Here is a 19,220-nt window from a genome sequence, read left to right on the forward strand (position 1 = left end):
ATGGCAAAGTGTTGCTTTACTTCCCTGATGACCATCTGATATTGTGTGATCTGAACAGACCTGGTCAGAGTGTTCTTAGAGTGGAGAATGTTTCTTTAAGTCTGTCCGTTATGAGCCTTTTGAGCCTTGTTAAAAGTCCCAGGTGTTCCCAGTTTGGCAACACGCTCTCTGGCCTGCAGAAAGCTTGCTGCAAGGAAAGATGAATCCATGTGGTTATTCCCTTTCAGATGCAACTGAAGGTAATCCACTGATATAACAGCACATTGTATCTCAGTATTATTCATGCCCTCCTTCTCTTGTCTTTCCTTAAGTCTGTCATTCCTATCACAGAGTTTATGACTAAACCGTGCAGAGCCCTCTCTGTGAAACACTGAACTGATTTAACATGGGTCAGTGCTCTTGGCGTGAGCTCAGTGGCTGTTAGCTTCAGTCCCCTGTTCAAATTGGCCTGCTGGAGAGATTTTGTGGTCGTGGCTTGAGGCGCCGCTGCCCTTCTCTGCTGGTCCTCTTAACCTGTTTTATTGACGGACACAAAGGGTTGAGCAGCAATGAACTCCGATTTCATCGGGTTTTTTCGTTTGCACTTTACGCTCATGCAGCCGGCCGAGAAATCTGCTAAACAAATTGATGCTGGCATGCGATCGAGGCGGGATTTTGAATTTGTCTCCCAGATCTCCGCTTGTTGGAAAATCGATTCTCACTTAACTGCTGTTTGATGAATGCACCATATTTTGTACATCTCAATCCAGAAAACAAATAGTCCTTTTCTGATATGTTCTCAGTGATGTGTGCACTTGCTCACTCCAGCATCTTCAAGGCTGCACCGGATTGGGTATTGTGCTTTTTCCAAACTTGGCGTCTGCTAACATCAGACAGGCACGCTACTAATTTGCAACGTGGGCTGTTGTCTTGCCGGGGATTAAGCCACTGCATGTGTTTGTATGAACCCTGGGCAAAACATCAGGAAAGTTCTGTAGAGCAGAGGGGGCTGAGTGGGAAATTCATTACAGAGAAAAGACATTAGTGGTATGTTTCTGCATATCCACCTCCTCAGAGATACTTTATGAAGTGGTGGTTTCATAAACACATTCAGGGGTCCACCTGCTTCTTAAGGAGAGAAGGAGAGTAATGTCCACATTTTGGACAGAGAAGTTGGTTTAAGAGAGGTGTAAAGGAGGCCGTTTATGTTAAACTGGAAAAACCATCTCTGAACAGAGGAGGCGGTCTTAGGTATCACCATCCCAGCATCTACAATGCAGCCATGACTCCTCCAGGTGGACATTGTGACCCAAACAGATTAATCATGCAGGTAAACGACTAAAAGGTGAAAACAATCAGCAGCTATTACAACCCCAAAACCAAACAAGTTGGGACGCTGTGTAAATGTAAATGAAACAGAATACAATGATTTCCAAATCTCATCAGGTCATATTTTATTCCCAGTAGAAGATAAATAACATGTCAGATGATGAAACTGAGATATTTTACCTTTTGATGGAAAATGTGAGCTGATGGCTCGTCTGTAGAAAGTAGTTCCAGGGTGATGTTTAGCATCATGTAGTATCTCCTCTTCAACTGGAGGAGCATTTGACAGGTTAACTGGGTATAAAAGGAGCATTTCAGAGAGGCAGAGTCTCTCAGATGGGAAGATGGACAAAGATTCACCAATCTGAGACAAACTGGCTCTAAAAGTTGTGGAATAATTTCAGAAAAATATTCCTCTTTGAAGAGCCGCCATCTGAGATATTAGCTCACATTAAACTCAACAGCTGACTGTGTGATCCATGAAGTTTGAGCATCTGATCCTGTACCGGCGTTTCCTGGTTCAGACCTGGTACAGACAGAACTGTTTGGGTTTTTTGTTTGTATGTTTTTGTCTTAATGCACAAAATGTTTTTGAAGTTTTCCAATATTTGATAGTTTGTGCTGTGCAGCTACATGCTTATGTTAATTGAATTGTTACATTTTCTACATCTTGAAATATGTTTTTTTTTTTTTTACTTGTTAATAGATTGTTTATGAATTTATGCATTTGGCTGCACAAGAAAAAATGGTTCCAAATATGCTGTTAAGGATGGTTTGGAATATATATATATTTGAATTGCAGTGGAGCTAATAAAATGCATAAAAATATGAGCACAAACTAGCAGCCTTTTTAAACGTTTGCTAATTTTGTATGATGAATGTAGTTTATTAACTGGCCCCTGACCTCTAGTTGAGTATCCTGATCTAAAGGATATGATATCTAAAGATCCGGAGGAATCTCTGTATGCACTGGACAAAATTGGATGCTGGTTATCTTGGGGTTCTCAGGCAGCACTGCATTACAAGCAGACATGATTCTCTTCTGCTGCACAGACTCAGGAAGACTTCCAGAAACCACTGTCTGTGAACACAGTTCACCCTGAAATCCACAAATGCAGGTTAAAGCTCCATCATGCAAATAAGAAGCCAGATGTGAAGCTAGAATCCTGCATCAGACCAGAATGGGACAACATTCCTCTACTAAACTCCAGCAACTGATCTTCTTCTCACGTCACCCTGGAACTACTTTTTATCATTAAGAACCAAGAAAAATAAGTCAAATTGCCCTTATTTAAGCTCTCCGTGTCTCTGCACATTTGGATCTGATGTGAGGAGGGATTTCTATTTGTATTTGTATTCTACATCTTTTCTGTTCCTCTTCCTGGATGGTTTTCTATTTGTCGTTATTTGCAAACCATGAATTTTTTTTTCCACTCCTGAAGGATTTTTCACAGGTTTGTTGAATGTACTTCCAACTTTCCCCGTGTGGATTAAGTTTCTCTTGTTTCCGCTGGATGCTGAATAAAGATGTGCGAATGGACGTCAGGCCGTGTGTGGTTGGCTCAAGTAGAAAGCAGGATGTTCAGCAGTTTGGTGGAAGAAGTCAGCAGTGAATATCACTGACTCACCGACAAACAGACACCTAGATATTCATATCCATGGTTACGGATTGCTGTACATCCTACAACACAAACACGATAGTAAACATACAGCCTTTCTGATTCTTGACAAGTAGGTTTTAAAATCTTGTTTATTTGCAGGGCTCCATGGCATAAAGCCCATCCTGGGATTCAGCTGGTCTCTGGGGATTTCTGTGGAGAAGCTCGCCGCTCTGACGCACTGCTGCCATTTTCCACAGCTTGAGGGGAACCAGGAAGCAGTCGGCAGGAGACATGCCTGCCCTGGCCAGTGGAGCCGGCCACGAGCCAGGTACGGACCTTTTAGCTAGGAACACTTTCAGTAAAATGCACTTATATGTAGGTCCTCCAGCAGAAACAACAACAGGTAAAACAAATGTGCCTCTGACTAGAAGATACATTTTTTCTATTTTTAATAAAAACAATACCAGTAGAAGCTGAAGCTTTTAATCCCAGTCAGCATGCAGACACGGTGTTTCCAGCCTCAGCTTCAGATTATGAGGCTAAAATGATGTAAAATGAATGTATGAATAGATATAGCAGCGTTAAGGCCGACCAGAAGAAGAAAGCAGAATTTATTACTAACAGAACTTTGTAGAAATAACACACAGATCAGCAGTGACCAAGTCTTTTCTCATCTGCATCATTCTCTCAAGTCTACCACAGGCTCCTCATCGTCATCTATGTCTTCAGGCAGTGGAGGTAGTTCAGGGTCAGAGATTTATGAGAGGAAAGGAACAACAGGCAGGGGTTATAAGTCAAACTGTACTGTGCCCAATTAGCTAAACAAAGTTAACGCAGGAGTTCAATCCATCTTTGTTTCTATGAGCTGAATGGAGAAAGTGCAGACTGCAGGAAGGATGGCTATGAATTCAGGTCTTTCCTTTAGGTCCAGGCTGAAGGATTTTAGAGTATTTAAGGCCAGATGTTTTAGATACATAAGTTAACTGTCATTAGGTTTGTGCTGTACTTCCATATCAACCTGATTAATCCTTAAAACAAGCCTTTTTTGATCTTTGGTCACTCTGTTTTGTGTTTATTTTTTTTTTTTTTAATGCAAACCAGCCTGCCAGTCTGTAGCAGCTGAAGCTTTTAATCCCAGTATAAACCAGTCACCAAGCAGACATGATGTTTCCAGCCTCAGCTTCAGATTATGAGGCTAAAATTATGTAAATGAATGTATGAATAGATATAGCAGCATAAAGGCCGACCAGAAGAAGAAAGCAGAATTTATTACTAACAGAACTTTGTAGAAATAACACACAGATCAACAGGGACCAAACCTTTTCTCATCTGCATCATTCTCTCAAGTCTTGGCTTTCAGGAGAAAAAATATTCAAACTGAAACAACAGAAACTATTTCCATGTTTCCACTTTTTCCTCATTTCCAGTTATTTCTGCTACTATTTACCTGCTATCCTCACTAAACCAACTCCAGCTCAGCTGCTTTGTGGCGCCACCGTGCATCAGAAACATCTTCTTGGCTTCATTCCAGCCATAGAGGAGCTTTATTTTTCTTCTTTTCAGACACACATAAAACTTTCTGCTCACTGGTTGATCTTTGGCTGCTCCTGATTGGACATTACCGTCAATCTAAGCTCTCTGATTGGTGGAAAGTTTGGCAGGAAGTGGTTTCATCATCATGTCCAGGTCTAAATAGAGGTCTCTTAGCAACACAGTAGTGATAGTGATCTTTTTATGATGAAATGTGATAAATAATGTTATCATGGATCAATGTGGATTTACTGATTAAAGAGTACATTTAGTGGCTGGATTGTAAACCTCCTGGACGGGATAGAAATGCCTGGAAAACTTCCGTAGATCACCTAAAGCAGTCTGTGCAAGCATCTGTCTTTTAATGCAGTTAGTATTTTTCCAGTGTAGCTTCAGTGTAGCAGTGTTCAGTGGGTTGTATTTTTCTGCACTGAAGTGACAAATGACATAAGAGCCTCGCAATGTTAACTGTTGCATATATCATTTAAGGCACCCCGGTAAGACATGTTGTTACACAGTTAGCTAGCATGATGAGGCCCCACGAAACATAAAGCAAAATCTACTATTTCCATCCAGAATGGGAGGAGGAATTTCTCTTCATCTTGTTGGTTCTATCAACAAGGAACAAGGACCACGAGGAACTATCAGATGATGCGTGGCTACCGGACCTGGTGTTTCTCACAGACCTAACGGCAAAACTGTACTTGCTCAACAGTGAGCTCCAGGAAAAAGACCGACACCTTCCCCACATGATAAGCGCCGTGAATGCGTTCAAGACCAAGCTCAGTGTCTGGACCACACATCTCAAGAGAGGGAGGCTGACACACTTTCCCAACCTGGAGAAAATGTCACATGATTTTCACCCTGAGCAGTGCTGTGTGAACCTGGATCAACTGTAGCAGAGTTCAGTCTGCGTTTTGGTGAGTTAGACAGCATGGAAGATCCTGCTGCATTTATCTCAAACCCATTCCTGCCTGTTCGTATAGAGGAGGTAGCAGCCAGATTCCAGCAGGTATTTGCTTTGCCGTGTGGAACTGACATGGAGATGGTTGGTTTGCAGAATGATGTGGAGCTAAAAGGGACAGGGACTTTTGGGGACTTGTCAGCAGAGAGATGTTTCCTCTCCTCAGTGCATGTGCATTAAACATGAGTGCCTACTTTGGATCCACTTACCTCTGTGAAATGGCATTTTCACAGATGAAAATAATTAAATCAAAGTCCAGGAGGCGACTTTCTGACAGGCACCTCACAGACTGCCTCGAACTGGCTGTTTGTAGTTATGAGCTGAATGACAAGGCCTTCACTGACACTGTTCAGTCACAATCACACGGATTTAAGTAACAAGACGGCATCAGTTTGGCCTTGTGATGGAACAGTATGAAACACAGAACTGCACTCATCTGGAAGTTCATTTGCTAAACATTAAATGGGTAATGGGGGATTTGTATGATCTTCTCACTGCAAGTGTTTTCTTTATTATTAATAATTTCCTCATATGGGAAACATGCTTGTGTTTTTGTGATACTCTGATAATAAGAGTTTAGGAATATAAGTTGTGGTGTTAAATTATAGTAAGAAGAGTGATGGCTTTACTATACCAGTGTTCCAGTGTGTTCTTGGTCACATCTATTTGAAAGCTGGACCAAAGTGTTTGATGCATGTTAATTACAATTAGCCTGAATAAAAAGCCTGAACTTGTGAGAATCATCTGGACAGTCTTTTTCACTCGACACTTCAGTGGGGTCGATCTTTTCTGTCCCCCATGCTAAGGTCAGAGATCTTGCGCTTAAAAAGGTTGGTGATCAGTGAGCTAATGGGTAAGCTATCCCTCACAATTTACCTCGCAAAGTTACACACTACCGTTCCTGAGAAATTGATGATGATAAGCGATATAGTGGTGTTATAAGGGTAAAATTGTGTGCCCACCACTTTAGTTAATGCCTAACATTTATTTCAGGCTGTGGTTGGAAAAGAAATCAGCCTGTTTTGTGCCCAGAAAAATGTGAAGCATACCCCTATAAATTCAGAGCTGAACAACAAAATTATGTTTAATACATCCACAGTTCTGCATCTCCCCTCTTTTTTTTCGTTGTTTTTCTCGCCTCCTCTGTGGAGTGTGATGTCAAAATGAGGAACATATCAAGCTTGTCATCACTGAAGCAGCTCCCAGAAAGCACCACCTCTGCCCTCGGGACCAGTATTTTCCTCTCAGCCTGGCTTTGATGGCTGCCTACATCCCCTCCGCCACCCCAACACAGGAACGAAAGGCGGGCAGACATCGGGTCCTGCTCTGATGGATAAAGAGTGTGTGGGTTACTGCATCCAGATTTTTAACAGAATTACTGAAGCCCCCGTCGTTGTGGAAATTTGTGCAGGCAAAGTAGAAAGCCAGACCGTCAGTTACGCTTACAATCATTTTGGGCAATTACCGACAAGGATTCAGGTTTCCAAATAAAACGCGTAAAGACTCCTCCGGCCCATCTCCTCCACTTCCCCCTTGATGGTCCTGTGAAGTTGTCTGCACAGGTGAATTATGATGAACATTATGCATGAATGGTGAGTCACTGATCTCTAAGCCTGGTGAAGTCACAAATACTTGTGGCTGGCCTGGCTTTGGAGTTGGGCCCGGCCTCGTACCAGAGTTTGTGCAGAACACTGGTAGTATTACAGAGACGGCCTGTCCGGATGATGGAAAATTTCTTGTTATTTATGATGCTTGACAAAAAGTTAAACATGGGATCTGAATTTGTTCTTAGATCAGTTAGAATTTAAGGCTTCAGTTTGTTTTCTTAATTCCAAAAATATCTGAATAAACAGCAGCACGTTGAAGAGGTTGCAGCTGTCGGTAGGAGTGACCTCCCCCTTTCCCTGAAAAGGGAACCAAGTTCTTAAAGCACGCTGCAGATAAACTGATAAAAAAAAATAAAAAGAAAACAGATGTGATGAGGTGATCAGGTCTTTATTAAATTTAGATTTGCTGAAGATAGTCTCTGACTCAACCCCAAATCTCCCTGATATCTTCAAACCGTATCTATTCCCTGTGCTGCATACATCAGGTCCACCTTCTAGTACCATTTTGGATCCTTTTTCCTCCAGAACTGCCTGAAATATTGGTTTGATAGATGGAACCAGGTGGTGGAAACCTTCCTCAGAGGTTTTGCTCCATGTTGACATGACAGCATCACACAGTTGCTGCAGGTTTGTCATCATCCATGATGAGAATCTCCTGTTCCACCACGTCCAGAGAACTCATTGTCATGTTCTAGAAAGCAGGTGGAGATGATCAGAGCTTTGTGACATGGTGCATTATCTTGCTGGAAGTAGCATCAGAAGATGCTACACTGTGGTCATAAAGGGATGGACATGGTCAGCAACAATACTCAGGTAGGCTGTGGTGGTTAACTGTTGATCTAAGGCAGGATGGATCCATGTTTTCATGATGTCTCCACCAAATTCTTAGCCTACCATTCTCTGTAAACCCTAGAGATGGTTGTGTGTGAAATACTCAGTCACTTAAATCCCCTTTCTTCTTCATTCTAACACTAAGTCTGACCTTCAGCAAATCATCTTCACCATGTCTGCATGACTAAACGCACTGTGAGCTGTGATTGGCTAATTAGATATTGGTGTTAACAAGCATCTGAACAAGTGGACCTGAAAGCCATCACTGTGTAGCTCTTGCAGCCCACAATGAAACACGTAAAACTATTCAACGAAGCAGAGAATTACAGAATTAGCTAACACTGTCTGAGCATGCATAGACTATATTGTATAACTGTATGAACACAGACTAACAGCAACTCCTGCATGTGTGGTAGTCACGCCGTCCATCACCGAACAAGCTGCACACTCTTGCATGATAAAGTACTCCACTCAGGCTTTTAACACATTGTGTAAATATTATCATTAATATAGAATTTTCTTTAATAGCAGAGATCCTGTTTCATCACCAGATACGAGCAGGAGAAGGCTGGACTGCGTGTCTGAATGTAGAATTCATTAAAACGCTCATAATTGGAGTATTTGGAGAGCAAACACATCAGCAGACGAATGGGGGGCATGTGTAAGACCATACCTCTTCTCCGTTTCTTTCTCCCTTTCTCAGCCCAAAGAAACAACAGCTTTCTGTGTGAATTGGTTTAATACATTCAATCAAATAGTGAGAAATTAAACTTATAACACAATAAAAATGTTGGAAAACGGGCCTTAAAACGAAGCTGTAAAGCGGCTGTGTGGGTGATTGGGTTACTAGAAGCTTCATTAAATAATAATAAAGCAGGTTTAGTTGCTGCTGCTCTTTGTCTGAGCCTCTACCTCCATCACCCGACATCCTCATCCACAATCCTAGATTGGGACATTTTGTTGACTTCTGGGTTTTTCTTTTTACATTGTCTAAGAAGAGATGGAAAATGAGGTTTTAATTGCACCTCACACCTCACAGGGCTGACAGCGGGGAGTCTGCTTCACAGGATCATTCAGGCAATAAGTCACAAGTGAGTCCAGATTAACCTGACCGACTCAGGCAGCTGTACTCCAGCTTTTTTATTTGCCAGGCAGCTGCTGTTTAGTCGTTTCTCCTCCTGTTCAGCTGTGATGGATCTGGGTTGCAGGCTCAGTCAGGGACAGATAACCGATCCGCCTCCACTCCGTTTGGCTCATCTCGCTTTGATTCATCTCCCACTCTTGAGATATCCAGACGGACAAACCCGGCCCACTCCTCTGTCTGCTGCACACGATTCATCTCCCTTCAACTTCATTAGTTACAAGTTTAAGTTTCAGGATTTTTCCGTTTTTTTTCCTGAAGATTTTTTTTATTATGGCCTATCAAAACTTTTCTACAGCGTCTCCAATAAACCTCCAGAACAGACTGACCCCCTCTGTGCTGACAAAATTTACCACTGAAGAGTCAATTGCGGCATTTTGAATACGCTTCATGTTTTAAATAAACACATATTAGGAAATTCTCCCAGTTTTTCCACTCTGACAGAGTTGCTTGCTCTGACGTGAGAATTCATGTGAAACCCGGTGATAATTTACCCGTCGTTACTCCAAGGTTAACGTCTCTGCTCCGTCAGACATTCAGCATCTGCTTTACACCGTTCAGAGGTCAGTCAGCCTCCTGGAGGGAGAGTGGGTGTTTGCTCCTTGTAGCCCCATTTCCTCCCTGCTTCTTGAATTATGTGATTATACTGTAGAGGTTCAGTTGTGGGGGAGAGGTAGGATGCAGCCATGTTGGTCATTTAGAGCTGGAGACATCATAACTTAAATCTAATTCTACATGAATACAAAAATAAAAACTAAGCACAAAAAGCAAAAAACATGTTTGGTAAATCATTTCTCCTCTTTAATAATTCTAGTTAGTGTTGTGTAATACACGGTTGGAAAGTCTGATTGGTCACCTTTACAACCAGGCAGGACCTGTAAGGATGGTGCCTCTGTGGAATGAACAGAGCTAAACGTGGGGCTAGTGCCCAGAAAAATTCACCAAAATCCCCTGTAATGTTCTCCTGTTAGTGTTCATCTGGTTCTGGTGCTGCCAGGTGTGCATCAGTCACAGACTAGATTGATAATCAAAATGTATTGTAATGAGGTTCTGGATCCGGTGGGGATCCATATCTGCAGCATCAGGGACATAACTCCATCCTCCAGGTTGACAACGCTCTCCCCCACAGAACTCCAGGACCTCCTGTGTTGACCTCTCCTTACTGGCTGCCCTGTCAGGTTCCACCTGATTTCAGGCTCATCTTATTTTGTTGACCTTGTGCAACCTTATGTTCCTTCTCATGTTTTTCACACCAAGGGAACTGGTCTTTTAAGGATTCGCAGGACCACAAAAAAAAAAAAAAAAAAAAAAAAGTTGGTGAGCCTGTTCTGTTTTTTCGTGGTCTTCCTCAAGACATTAGGCAGGCATGTTCTGTAGAGGTATTTAAAGCAAAGCTAAAGCCCCATAATGTCCACTATGTCCTACGAGTTTTAATTAGTCAGTTTTTCTTGTCGTTTTATTGTTTTATTATTATTATTATTATTATATGACCTGAGCAGAGTCAAGACTCCAGTCCAATTGACCTCTCCTTGTGAGGTCAACTTGGATGTGGCCATCGATACCGGTCGACCGTCCCAGATGATGGAGCTTCTTACTTCTTACTTCTTACTCTATCTCTAACTCATTTCGGCCACTTGTTTCCACAGTCTCGTTCCTGACCATAGGTCAGGGTGGGAACGTAAATCATCAGCTTCGTCTTTTGGCTCGGCTTCTTCCTCACCACAACAAACCAATGCACTTGTGTGGACTGTGGATCTCCCGCTCCATCCTTCCCTCATTCATGAAGAAGACCTAAAATACTTGAACTTCTAACCTACAGGATGAGAGAGAACATTAAAAAATGTTGATCCTGAATATTTCTGACAAACATAAAAGGAGAAACTTTCCTAACAAAGGGTGTGCCAAGCGTCCAGGATCATTTCCAGGATGACTTTTTTCTTTCAAACGTGACACTGTACATATAATGAGATGCTAATAAAATAGCATTGTATCCGTTATTCACTCTGCGTGATTTATCGAACGAGACACTTATTGGTGACATGAATGAAGTTGTCAGGGCTGCAGACAAGCCAGAGCCTCACTGACAAGTCGTCCCTTATGTACCATTACTGTTCCAGCATGGTGCCCCATTAAACCATACACCCAAGGTCAGGCCAGAACCTTACCTGCACTCTTCCATTCAAAGACCCTGATGCCCTTTTATTAACCTTATTAAAGTTAACTGTGTTATTTCAAGGTTTACCTGCATGTTGTATCAAGGTTTATGGCCCCTGTACAGCATTTAAAGGTAAGGGTGATTCGACAGTGCACAGCTGCAGAGGTGGTGGCCGACACCCACATGAAAGACTACACATGGAAATCTTTTGATGGGACAATGTTTTTACCAGACGCACTAATAACTTACTGGCTGTATTTGTTTATGTTTAGGCGAGCGAGGTAAATGAACTATTCCAGCCTTCCTATTTTTCCAATCTCGAGTCTGTCCTGTTGGGAAAGTGATTGCTGTATAATGACACCGGATAATGAAATGCAGATATTCTTAAAGTGAAATATGCTGCAAGTAATGTTGCTTTCACACACACACCCGCGCACACACACTCCGGTGGAGGACAGAGGCTTTCATACAAGCACAAATCTCTAAATAATATCGAGAGTTATGAAAAGAATATGGCATTTTTTTCCTCTATCAAGGATAACAGTAAATTTTTCCATCCTGATGTCAAGAATCCTGAGCATCTGGGCCTGAGTTAGTTTCGACTTGTGGGAGACATTAGGGAGGCTTGGGGGCTGACTTCGTCTGTGTTTGGGGAGGGAGGAGAATGGAGGATCCTCTGGGAGCTTCCAGCCATTTGTCGTGGTTGATGGCCAGTAACCGGCCTGGTGCTGCACTGATACAGTACTGAAACACAAGGATTTGTTGCAACTGGAAGAGCTCCCTGTTTCCAGTTGCATCAGAAGTCAAATTTCCACATCGTCTTACTAAAAAAAAAAAAATATATAAAACAAGTGCAGAGGAAGCAGATGTAAAAGAGAAAAATCAACTGAGTTCAACAGAGAGAGAGGAATGATGATTTTTATCTGTTTGGATACAGAAAATTCTTTCTCTTTTGCCTGAATTAGGATGATATCCTCTAGTGTTCTCGTCCAAAGCCCACATGGTACTAAATCGCTTGTCGGAGGGCTGGACATGCTCACTTGCATTAGAAAGTACCTTAAAACTTTTTTATAGACAATATGCTCAGTTTGACAAGCAGACAGCTCAGTAATGGTGACAATAAACTAAAAGAACTTTTACAAGTACTGTTGTTAAAGTGTTTTTTTTTTAGTGCTGGGCTACGATTAAAATTTTTAATCATTAATCGCATGAAACGTTACGATTAATCGCATTGTTACATGCAAAATTTCCCGCAATGTTTCAGATTTTTAATGGAATAATTGCATTGAATTTCCAAAACACAATGACACTAAAAGTACCTGGAATATTTCTTTATTATTATTATTATTTCTATTGTTATTAGGTTAGAAACTATGGGCTTATTTATTTATATATACATTTTCCACAAATATCCACATCCAACAGAAGAAAGTCTGTCTATCCTCTTTTAGCAAAAGTTTTATGTTTTTCTCCATTTTAAAACCTAAAAATAGAAATAAAAATGTGGTTTTTCAGCAATAACAAATTTCCTATGGTACATATTCATTAAAATTTCTAAGTTGTCATTTTTAAAAAGGTCTCATAACATTTGCGTCTCTAAAGTAGTTTTATTTAGCTGGCTGAGGGAAAAATGGCTCTTTGGATTGGAAAGGTTGCAGACCCCTGCACTAAACACAAACAGATTTAGCAGCAGTTTTCTCTTTAAACAGCAACAGTTAAAATATTTCTTCATATATATTTATTAAATCAAATCTTTATGAGAAAGAAGGATGAAATGTTCAGGATTTACTAACTAAAAGGTAAAAAGTCAGCAGGATGAATTTAAAGCTGTGAAGCTGCTTCCTTCTAAACACGGAAGGAACAATATGTGATGAATATGAGCATCAGGTGAACAGACAGAAAGCAGGATGAGAATCTCACAGCTTCTAGATGGTGAGGAGAGACAAATATTCACAATATGCACAATAACTTCCATCCATGCACCTTTTGTGCTTCATTATCCAGATGTCTGGCCTATAAATTCTCTAACTTTGCATTCTTAGCTTGACTGTTCAGCTTAACTTCTTGTGCCTGCACTCTCCGCTACTGGGAGTTAAGGGGTTAACATCCAGTTTTACGGGTGTAGCGTCAGGTCTGTAAATGCAACTATAAACGTGTGGTATCCACAGAAAGTCCAGAAAGCTCAGTAAAACCATTTCTGTGACCACCAAACAGTTAAAACAACAATTAAAATACAAGCTAAACAAAGTAAAAAAAAAAAAAAAAAAAAAAAGTGAAATATGTCTCCCCGTGTCCACCCGACAGCATGAACACGGACACGGACAAAACTGAGACATTTAATCATTTCATGGAAACTATAAGCTGATAGTGAATCTGATTTTATCTATTTTATTTTGAAAATTACCAGAAGCTTTTGCACTGCCCCTGTGTCTCATTTCCTGTCTGGCCCCATCTAAATTGCTGAGTTTGACATGTTCTGCCAAAACTAGGCTTGACGCGTATGTTTAGCAGAGAGCCGCAACAAGGTGCTTCTGACTCACACCACAACGCGCCCAGTGTGAACCAAACCACTGACTAAAACGGCCGCAAATAGCTGCGGAGGCCACAGCACAGCTGGAACGCAGTGCACACGCACCCTTTGGAAATTGGCAGTTTGGGTCAGATTGGTGAACCTCTGTCCATCTTTCCATCTAAGAGACTCTGCCTCCCTGAAATGCTCCTTTAATACCCAGTGATGTTACTGACCTGTTGCCATTTAACCTGATTAGTTGTCAAGTGCTCCACCAGTTGAAGAGGGGATGCTACACGGTGCTGAACATCACCCTGGAACTACTTTTTCCAGACGTGTTGCTGCCCTCAGATTCACTCTTAGCTCATATTTTCCATCATATGGTAAAATGTCTCATTTTCAACATCTGATATGTTGTTTATGTTCTACTGGAAATAAAATATGAGTTGTTGAGATCTGGAAATCATTGTATTCTGTTTTTATTTAATTTTTACACAGTATCCCAACTGTTTAGGAATCTGTGCTATAATCGTCTGACCTGAAAGATCCATTCCTCGGGTCCAAACAGAGGTGGCATCTTGCTTTAAATTCGATTTTATCTGTTCTGTTAGAGACAAACTAAACTTAACCAACATAGACTGGACCATATGGCTTTTATCCCCATCTGGTGGAAGAGAAGTTCTGCTTGACTCCTGCCAAACTCAGCCTTCCAACCAACTTCAAGACCAACAACCCCAGTATCCAATAAACACTACGTTGGCACTCAGCTGTACGCTCCAGCTGCCACACATCGTATATCTGTCTTTATCCCTGACACTGTCTCTGTCATCATGTGTTTGTCTGCCCAAACATTTGTAGCCTGTTTTTCTCCATCTTTGTCTTTCCTTACATAATATATCACTTTTTTTTTAGGAGGGAGGGCAGATGAACCAGTCAGACTTGAAGAAGATACCGAGTCATGCAATCACAGCAACTACTTGCGTTCACTTAAGCTTGACTTATGGTGTAACCATTAAAAGTGTAGCTGAAAGCACTGCTGGCTCCTCAGGTGCTGATTAGATCCTGCAGACTGTATACAGTCACCGATGTTTATTAAACCCGTCCATTGCTCGGTTTTGAAGTGTAAAGATGTGATGAAGTATGGATGAGTAAGGCAATTTCTTAATGGCATGTTGAGAATGAGATGAATTAAAGTCTTTTAGAGACATACCCTGTCCCGGTTTGAAATACAACATGCATGATTTCAGTCTCAGATTCTGAAAGCCATGCATCTGAAGTTTAACCTGTGGTGGTGAAGCGGTCGGTATGTAATTGGAGTGACGGTTGATTGCACCTGGACTGCTCCGTGCTACTCTCTGAAGTCATTTTTCCATGCCGAGGAGCCCTAACTAACATCTTGCAAAAAGCCACTCAGGTTTTTCTTCTCTCCCAGAAGGGTGGAATTTATCAGAGAGCGTGACATTGAAATATCAGTGAACATGATATTGGAGGGCTCCATCCCTCTGACTTTTTAAATGTGGACAAGCAGTTTGGACTTTAGAGGCTTGTGGGCTCGAAGAACAAACTCTTCTTGTTATGTTCCAGTGCAGGCCTCATATATTACCTCTCCCCACGCTCTTCCACGGTCTGCTGCTGTTGTATCCCAAGTAGAACGTCGTTGGACTCGTTGCATGTTGTGTTTAAAGATCAGAGTGTCTACTGAGCTAATACATGTCATAATTCTACATATTTCTTCGCCTGGTTGGTGATGCCACATGGTCAGTGAATTAGATTTGCTCTCCTGCCTGCATCAGGGTCGATGGACTGATGACATATTCTGTCCTGTCTTGTGTTGGCTGTGAATAAGGGGCCCTAAACACTTCTCCTTTTGTTTGGCTCCTCATTTTGGTAATCTTCCCTCCCACTGTCTGTCTAGAGTTTTTTCCCAAAGGATTAAAGCATATTTGGGTATGTTCAGGAATTATCATTGCTGTAATTTTTATTTCTTTCTCTTGCAGAATGCAATTCTTCCCCTTTTTGATGACTAGTGTCATCATTCTTCTGTCTGCTTTATTCTTTTATTTATACTGACGTGTACCTTGAATTTTATGCTTCTTTACGAAGTTCATGCTCTGTCTATATATTCCTTTACTACACTTAAAGTGGCCTTTCCTCCTCACTCAACTGAAGACTAAGAAATAAATCAAGGCCTGAATAGATTACTCAGCGCAGTCTGCAGCTGCCACCCATGTCTGCCACCGTTTTTCTTCACTGACAGTCCTCTTTGCTAACCTACTGAAAAAGCTCCCACATGTCGCAGCGCTGCTGCTGCAGAGCGGTCTGGTGAACCCCGTGAACGTTGCGCTCTCTGTTTCATAAAAAGATATACGAGGGTGGTCAGTAACTCATTCAGCACCTGGGAGAGTGCAGGCGGAGGAAACGGAGTCGAAACCCAGCGTTCGTTTCCTGTTTTTAAACTTGTTCATTTTCACCAGACACGCATGTAGTTTGCCTTTTTGTATCAGTGGATTCTTTTATTATCCAACCCATAAAGTCCAACATGTAAAGTTACAGATGTACTAGTATATTTGTCTTCCAGCTGCCATTATTGTGGTGTGTTTAACCTCTTCATCATGAGTGCCACCTATACAGGGGGCAACATGACTTACCTGCAGTACAGAAGATGTTTGCAGACACAACAAAAGCAGCAATGCTAACATGTAGCATAGCAACATGATGGGGAGAAACTCAGCTAAAAGACTCTACCAAGCATTGGCCTCCAAACCAAACACAGTTCAAACCCCAAGCAATTACATGGGAATGTAAGAAAACCATGAGAACAGCTCTGTCCACTTTAGAGCTTCTGCTAAGTTCTCCACTTCAAGCAAACCACACAAACAAGGAGTCACATGAAAGAGACTCTGCTGGTCACAAAGATGTCTGTCTCATCACTGTGGGACAGAAGAACTACTTCCTAGGATTGCTTTACTCATTCCTGGGACTTCTTTACTAATTCATAGAACTTCTTTACCCATTCCTAGGACTACTTTACTTAATTCATAGGATTACTTAATCATTCATGACTACTGAACTCATTTCTAGGGTTACTTTAATCATTCCTATGACTTCTTTACTAAATCCTATTACTTCTTTAGTAATTCCTAGGACTATTTTACTCATTCCTGGGACTACTTTTTTAATTCCTAGAACTACTTAAGTCATTCCTAGAACTACTTTACCAATTCCTAGGATTATTTTACTGATTCCTGGGATTATTTTACTCATTCCTAGGACTACTGAACTCATTCTTAGGATTACTTTACAGATTATTAGGACTTCTTCAGTAATTCCTAGGACTATTTTATTCATTCCTAGGTTTACATTACTCATTCATAGGATTACTTTACTCATTTATAGGATTACTTTACTCATTCCTAGGACTACTGAACTCATTCCTATGGTTACATTACTCATTCATAGGATTATTTTACTCATTTATAGAATTACTTTACTCATTCCTATGGTTACATTACTCATTCATAGGATTATTTTACTCATTTATAGGATTACTTTACTCATTCGTAGGACTACTGAACTCATTCCTAGGGCTATCCTACTCATTCTAGGATTACTTTACTCATTCCTAGGATTAATTTACTCATTCCTATGGTTACATTAGTCATTCATAGGATTATTTTACTCATTTATAGGATTACTTTACTCATTCCTAGGACTACTGAACTCATTCCTAGGGCTATCTTACTCATTCCTATTATTACTTTACTCATTCCTAGGATTACTTTGCCAATTATGTAAGACTACTTCACTAATTCATCATTGTAGGACAAAAACTTTGTTAACTAGTAACCAAAGAGTAGCAACCAAAATGGAAAAGCCTTTTCAGAAAAGGCTACTTAATCCAGTCCTAGGAGGGCCACAGTCCTGCAGGTTTTTAATGTGTAACTGCTCCAGCACACTTGACTCAAATTAAATGGATTCAACAGCCTGTAAAGTTTTACGCAATCACTTATTTATTTCAATCAGGTTTGTTGGAGCAGAGACACACCTGCAGGACTGCAGCCCTCGTGGGACCGATCTGAGTAACCCTGGTCTAGATGAACTGGGGTGTTATCCTCTGGTTTTCACTGAAAGTAATTTGGTTTTCTTTTTGGAGGTGATAACCATTTACATGTTCTACTGTGTTCCAGGTCAGGTACTTTTAATCTGACACAGTAACACATATCTTGATTCTGACACTTCTGTAGTAATCTCACATGTCTCAGCTTTCTGTAAAGACCAATATTCTACATACAGCCCTGGTAGTTGTGAAGACACACTTCATTTATTTTGGGTTTGTCATTTTGGAGAGAAGGCAGAAAAAATAGGCCGCTTAATGAAGAGGTTAAGTAAGCAGTGCTGAAGTTGTTCTGGGTAATTTATTTAATTAATTTTGCAGTTTTAGATTAGTCTGAGTTTTGCACAGCCCTTAAAAACTCCCTGTGGACGTTGAGATATGTGACTTGTAATCTGATGCATATCATATTTAATACACTGTGTCTGTTTTTATGGTCTGTGTTTTACATAAAGGAGCTGACGGTTCTGTTCTGAGTGCTGTGTGGTGTGTGTGTGAGAGGGGAAGTGCTGTTTGGCAGTTAAAGTGGTTACTTCCTCCATACGGGACGCTTCAGAGGCCCTGGCCGCGCTTGTTTTCTCTGAAGATTGTTTCCTCCGCGACATCACGCTGGACTCCAGGACCTCTGGACCAGGGTTGGTCTAGCTCTAGCCACAACAGAACTGTAGTGGTCCACACCACTAGACACTGCCAGGTCCACTACACACAGCCACCGCATGAGAGGGTCCAGAATAGTCTGGCCAAAGCAAAGGAAATGAAGCCAGACCAGCCTTACAAGAAATGAGCTGGTCCACCCTTTAGTGGGAAAGATTTGGCCCTCTCTCTTTGTTGCTTTTTCTATTTTCTCCTTTTTTCTGCCATTGTCCGAGCTGAACACAGTTATCATATGAGCATGTCCATACACTGGCTTGTGTCCACACACAGTGATTTTCAGCCTTGTGTCCCACTTTTCCCAGCCTTCTTCCATCTCTTCTTCGTTTTGAATGTCCAAACCTAGATTTGTATATTTAATTTCAGTTCTCAGACTGAGTTGTTGTGTGAACTCTGTGACCCAAAGAAAACTCTGATTTAAACTGACACAGTAACCTCATGAGGCAAGTGCAATGACAGCTTTTCCTATTTTCTCTTTTCCCTTTACTATTGTTATTTGTCAACCAGTTTATGGAGCTTGTTGGTTTCCCATAATATGTCATACTGGGGTCAGTCCATTGACGCGCTGCATTTCCAGCCCCTTATCCTTAAACGTCATGTGCACTAGTGTCAGTTCTGTGCAGTTTTATAGAGAGATGCACATAGAAAAGCTTTCATGTTCTCTGTCAGAGATGTTTAGAGATGTTATTTTTTGCAAGTCACTTTTAGTTGTAATAAGTATTCTGCTGACTGGTCTGCTTGGAAACAAGTCATTATAATATACAAGGAATTAAACATTTCTGTATGCATCCTGGTTAGTAAACATGCTTGTAACA

General features: G+C 41.2%; 1 protein-coding gene across 3 annotated transcripts in view; it reads left to right on the top strand.

Moving 5' to 3' along the window:
- mpp7a (membrane palmitoylated protein 7a) overlaps positions 1–19,220 on the top strand; it is a 168,733-nt gene that overhangs the window by 29,497 nt on the left and 120,016 nt on the right. For all 3 annotated transcript variants that reach the window (XR_006008187.1, XM_041967556.1, XM_041967557.1), the window contains exon 2: positions 3,066–3,234. Coding sequence is in view for 2 of the 3 variants with exons in the window: in XM_041967556.1 (XP_041823490.1) it covers positions 3,198–3,234 (37 nt within the window). In the remaining variant the exon portion in view is untranslated. The remainder of the gene's footprint in view (positions 1–3,065; positions 3,235–19,220) is intronic.

Source organism: Melanotaenia boesemani, chromosome 18 (genome assembly GCF_017639745.1).
Source record: "Melanotaenia boesemani isolate fMelBoe1 chromosome 18, fMelBoe1.pri, whole genome shotgun sequence".
NCBI lineage: Eukaryota > Metazoa > Chordata > Actinopteri > Atheriniformes > Melanotaeniidae > Melanotaenia > Melanotaenia boesemani.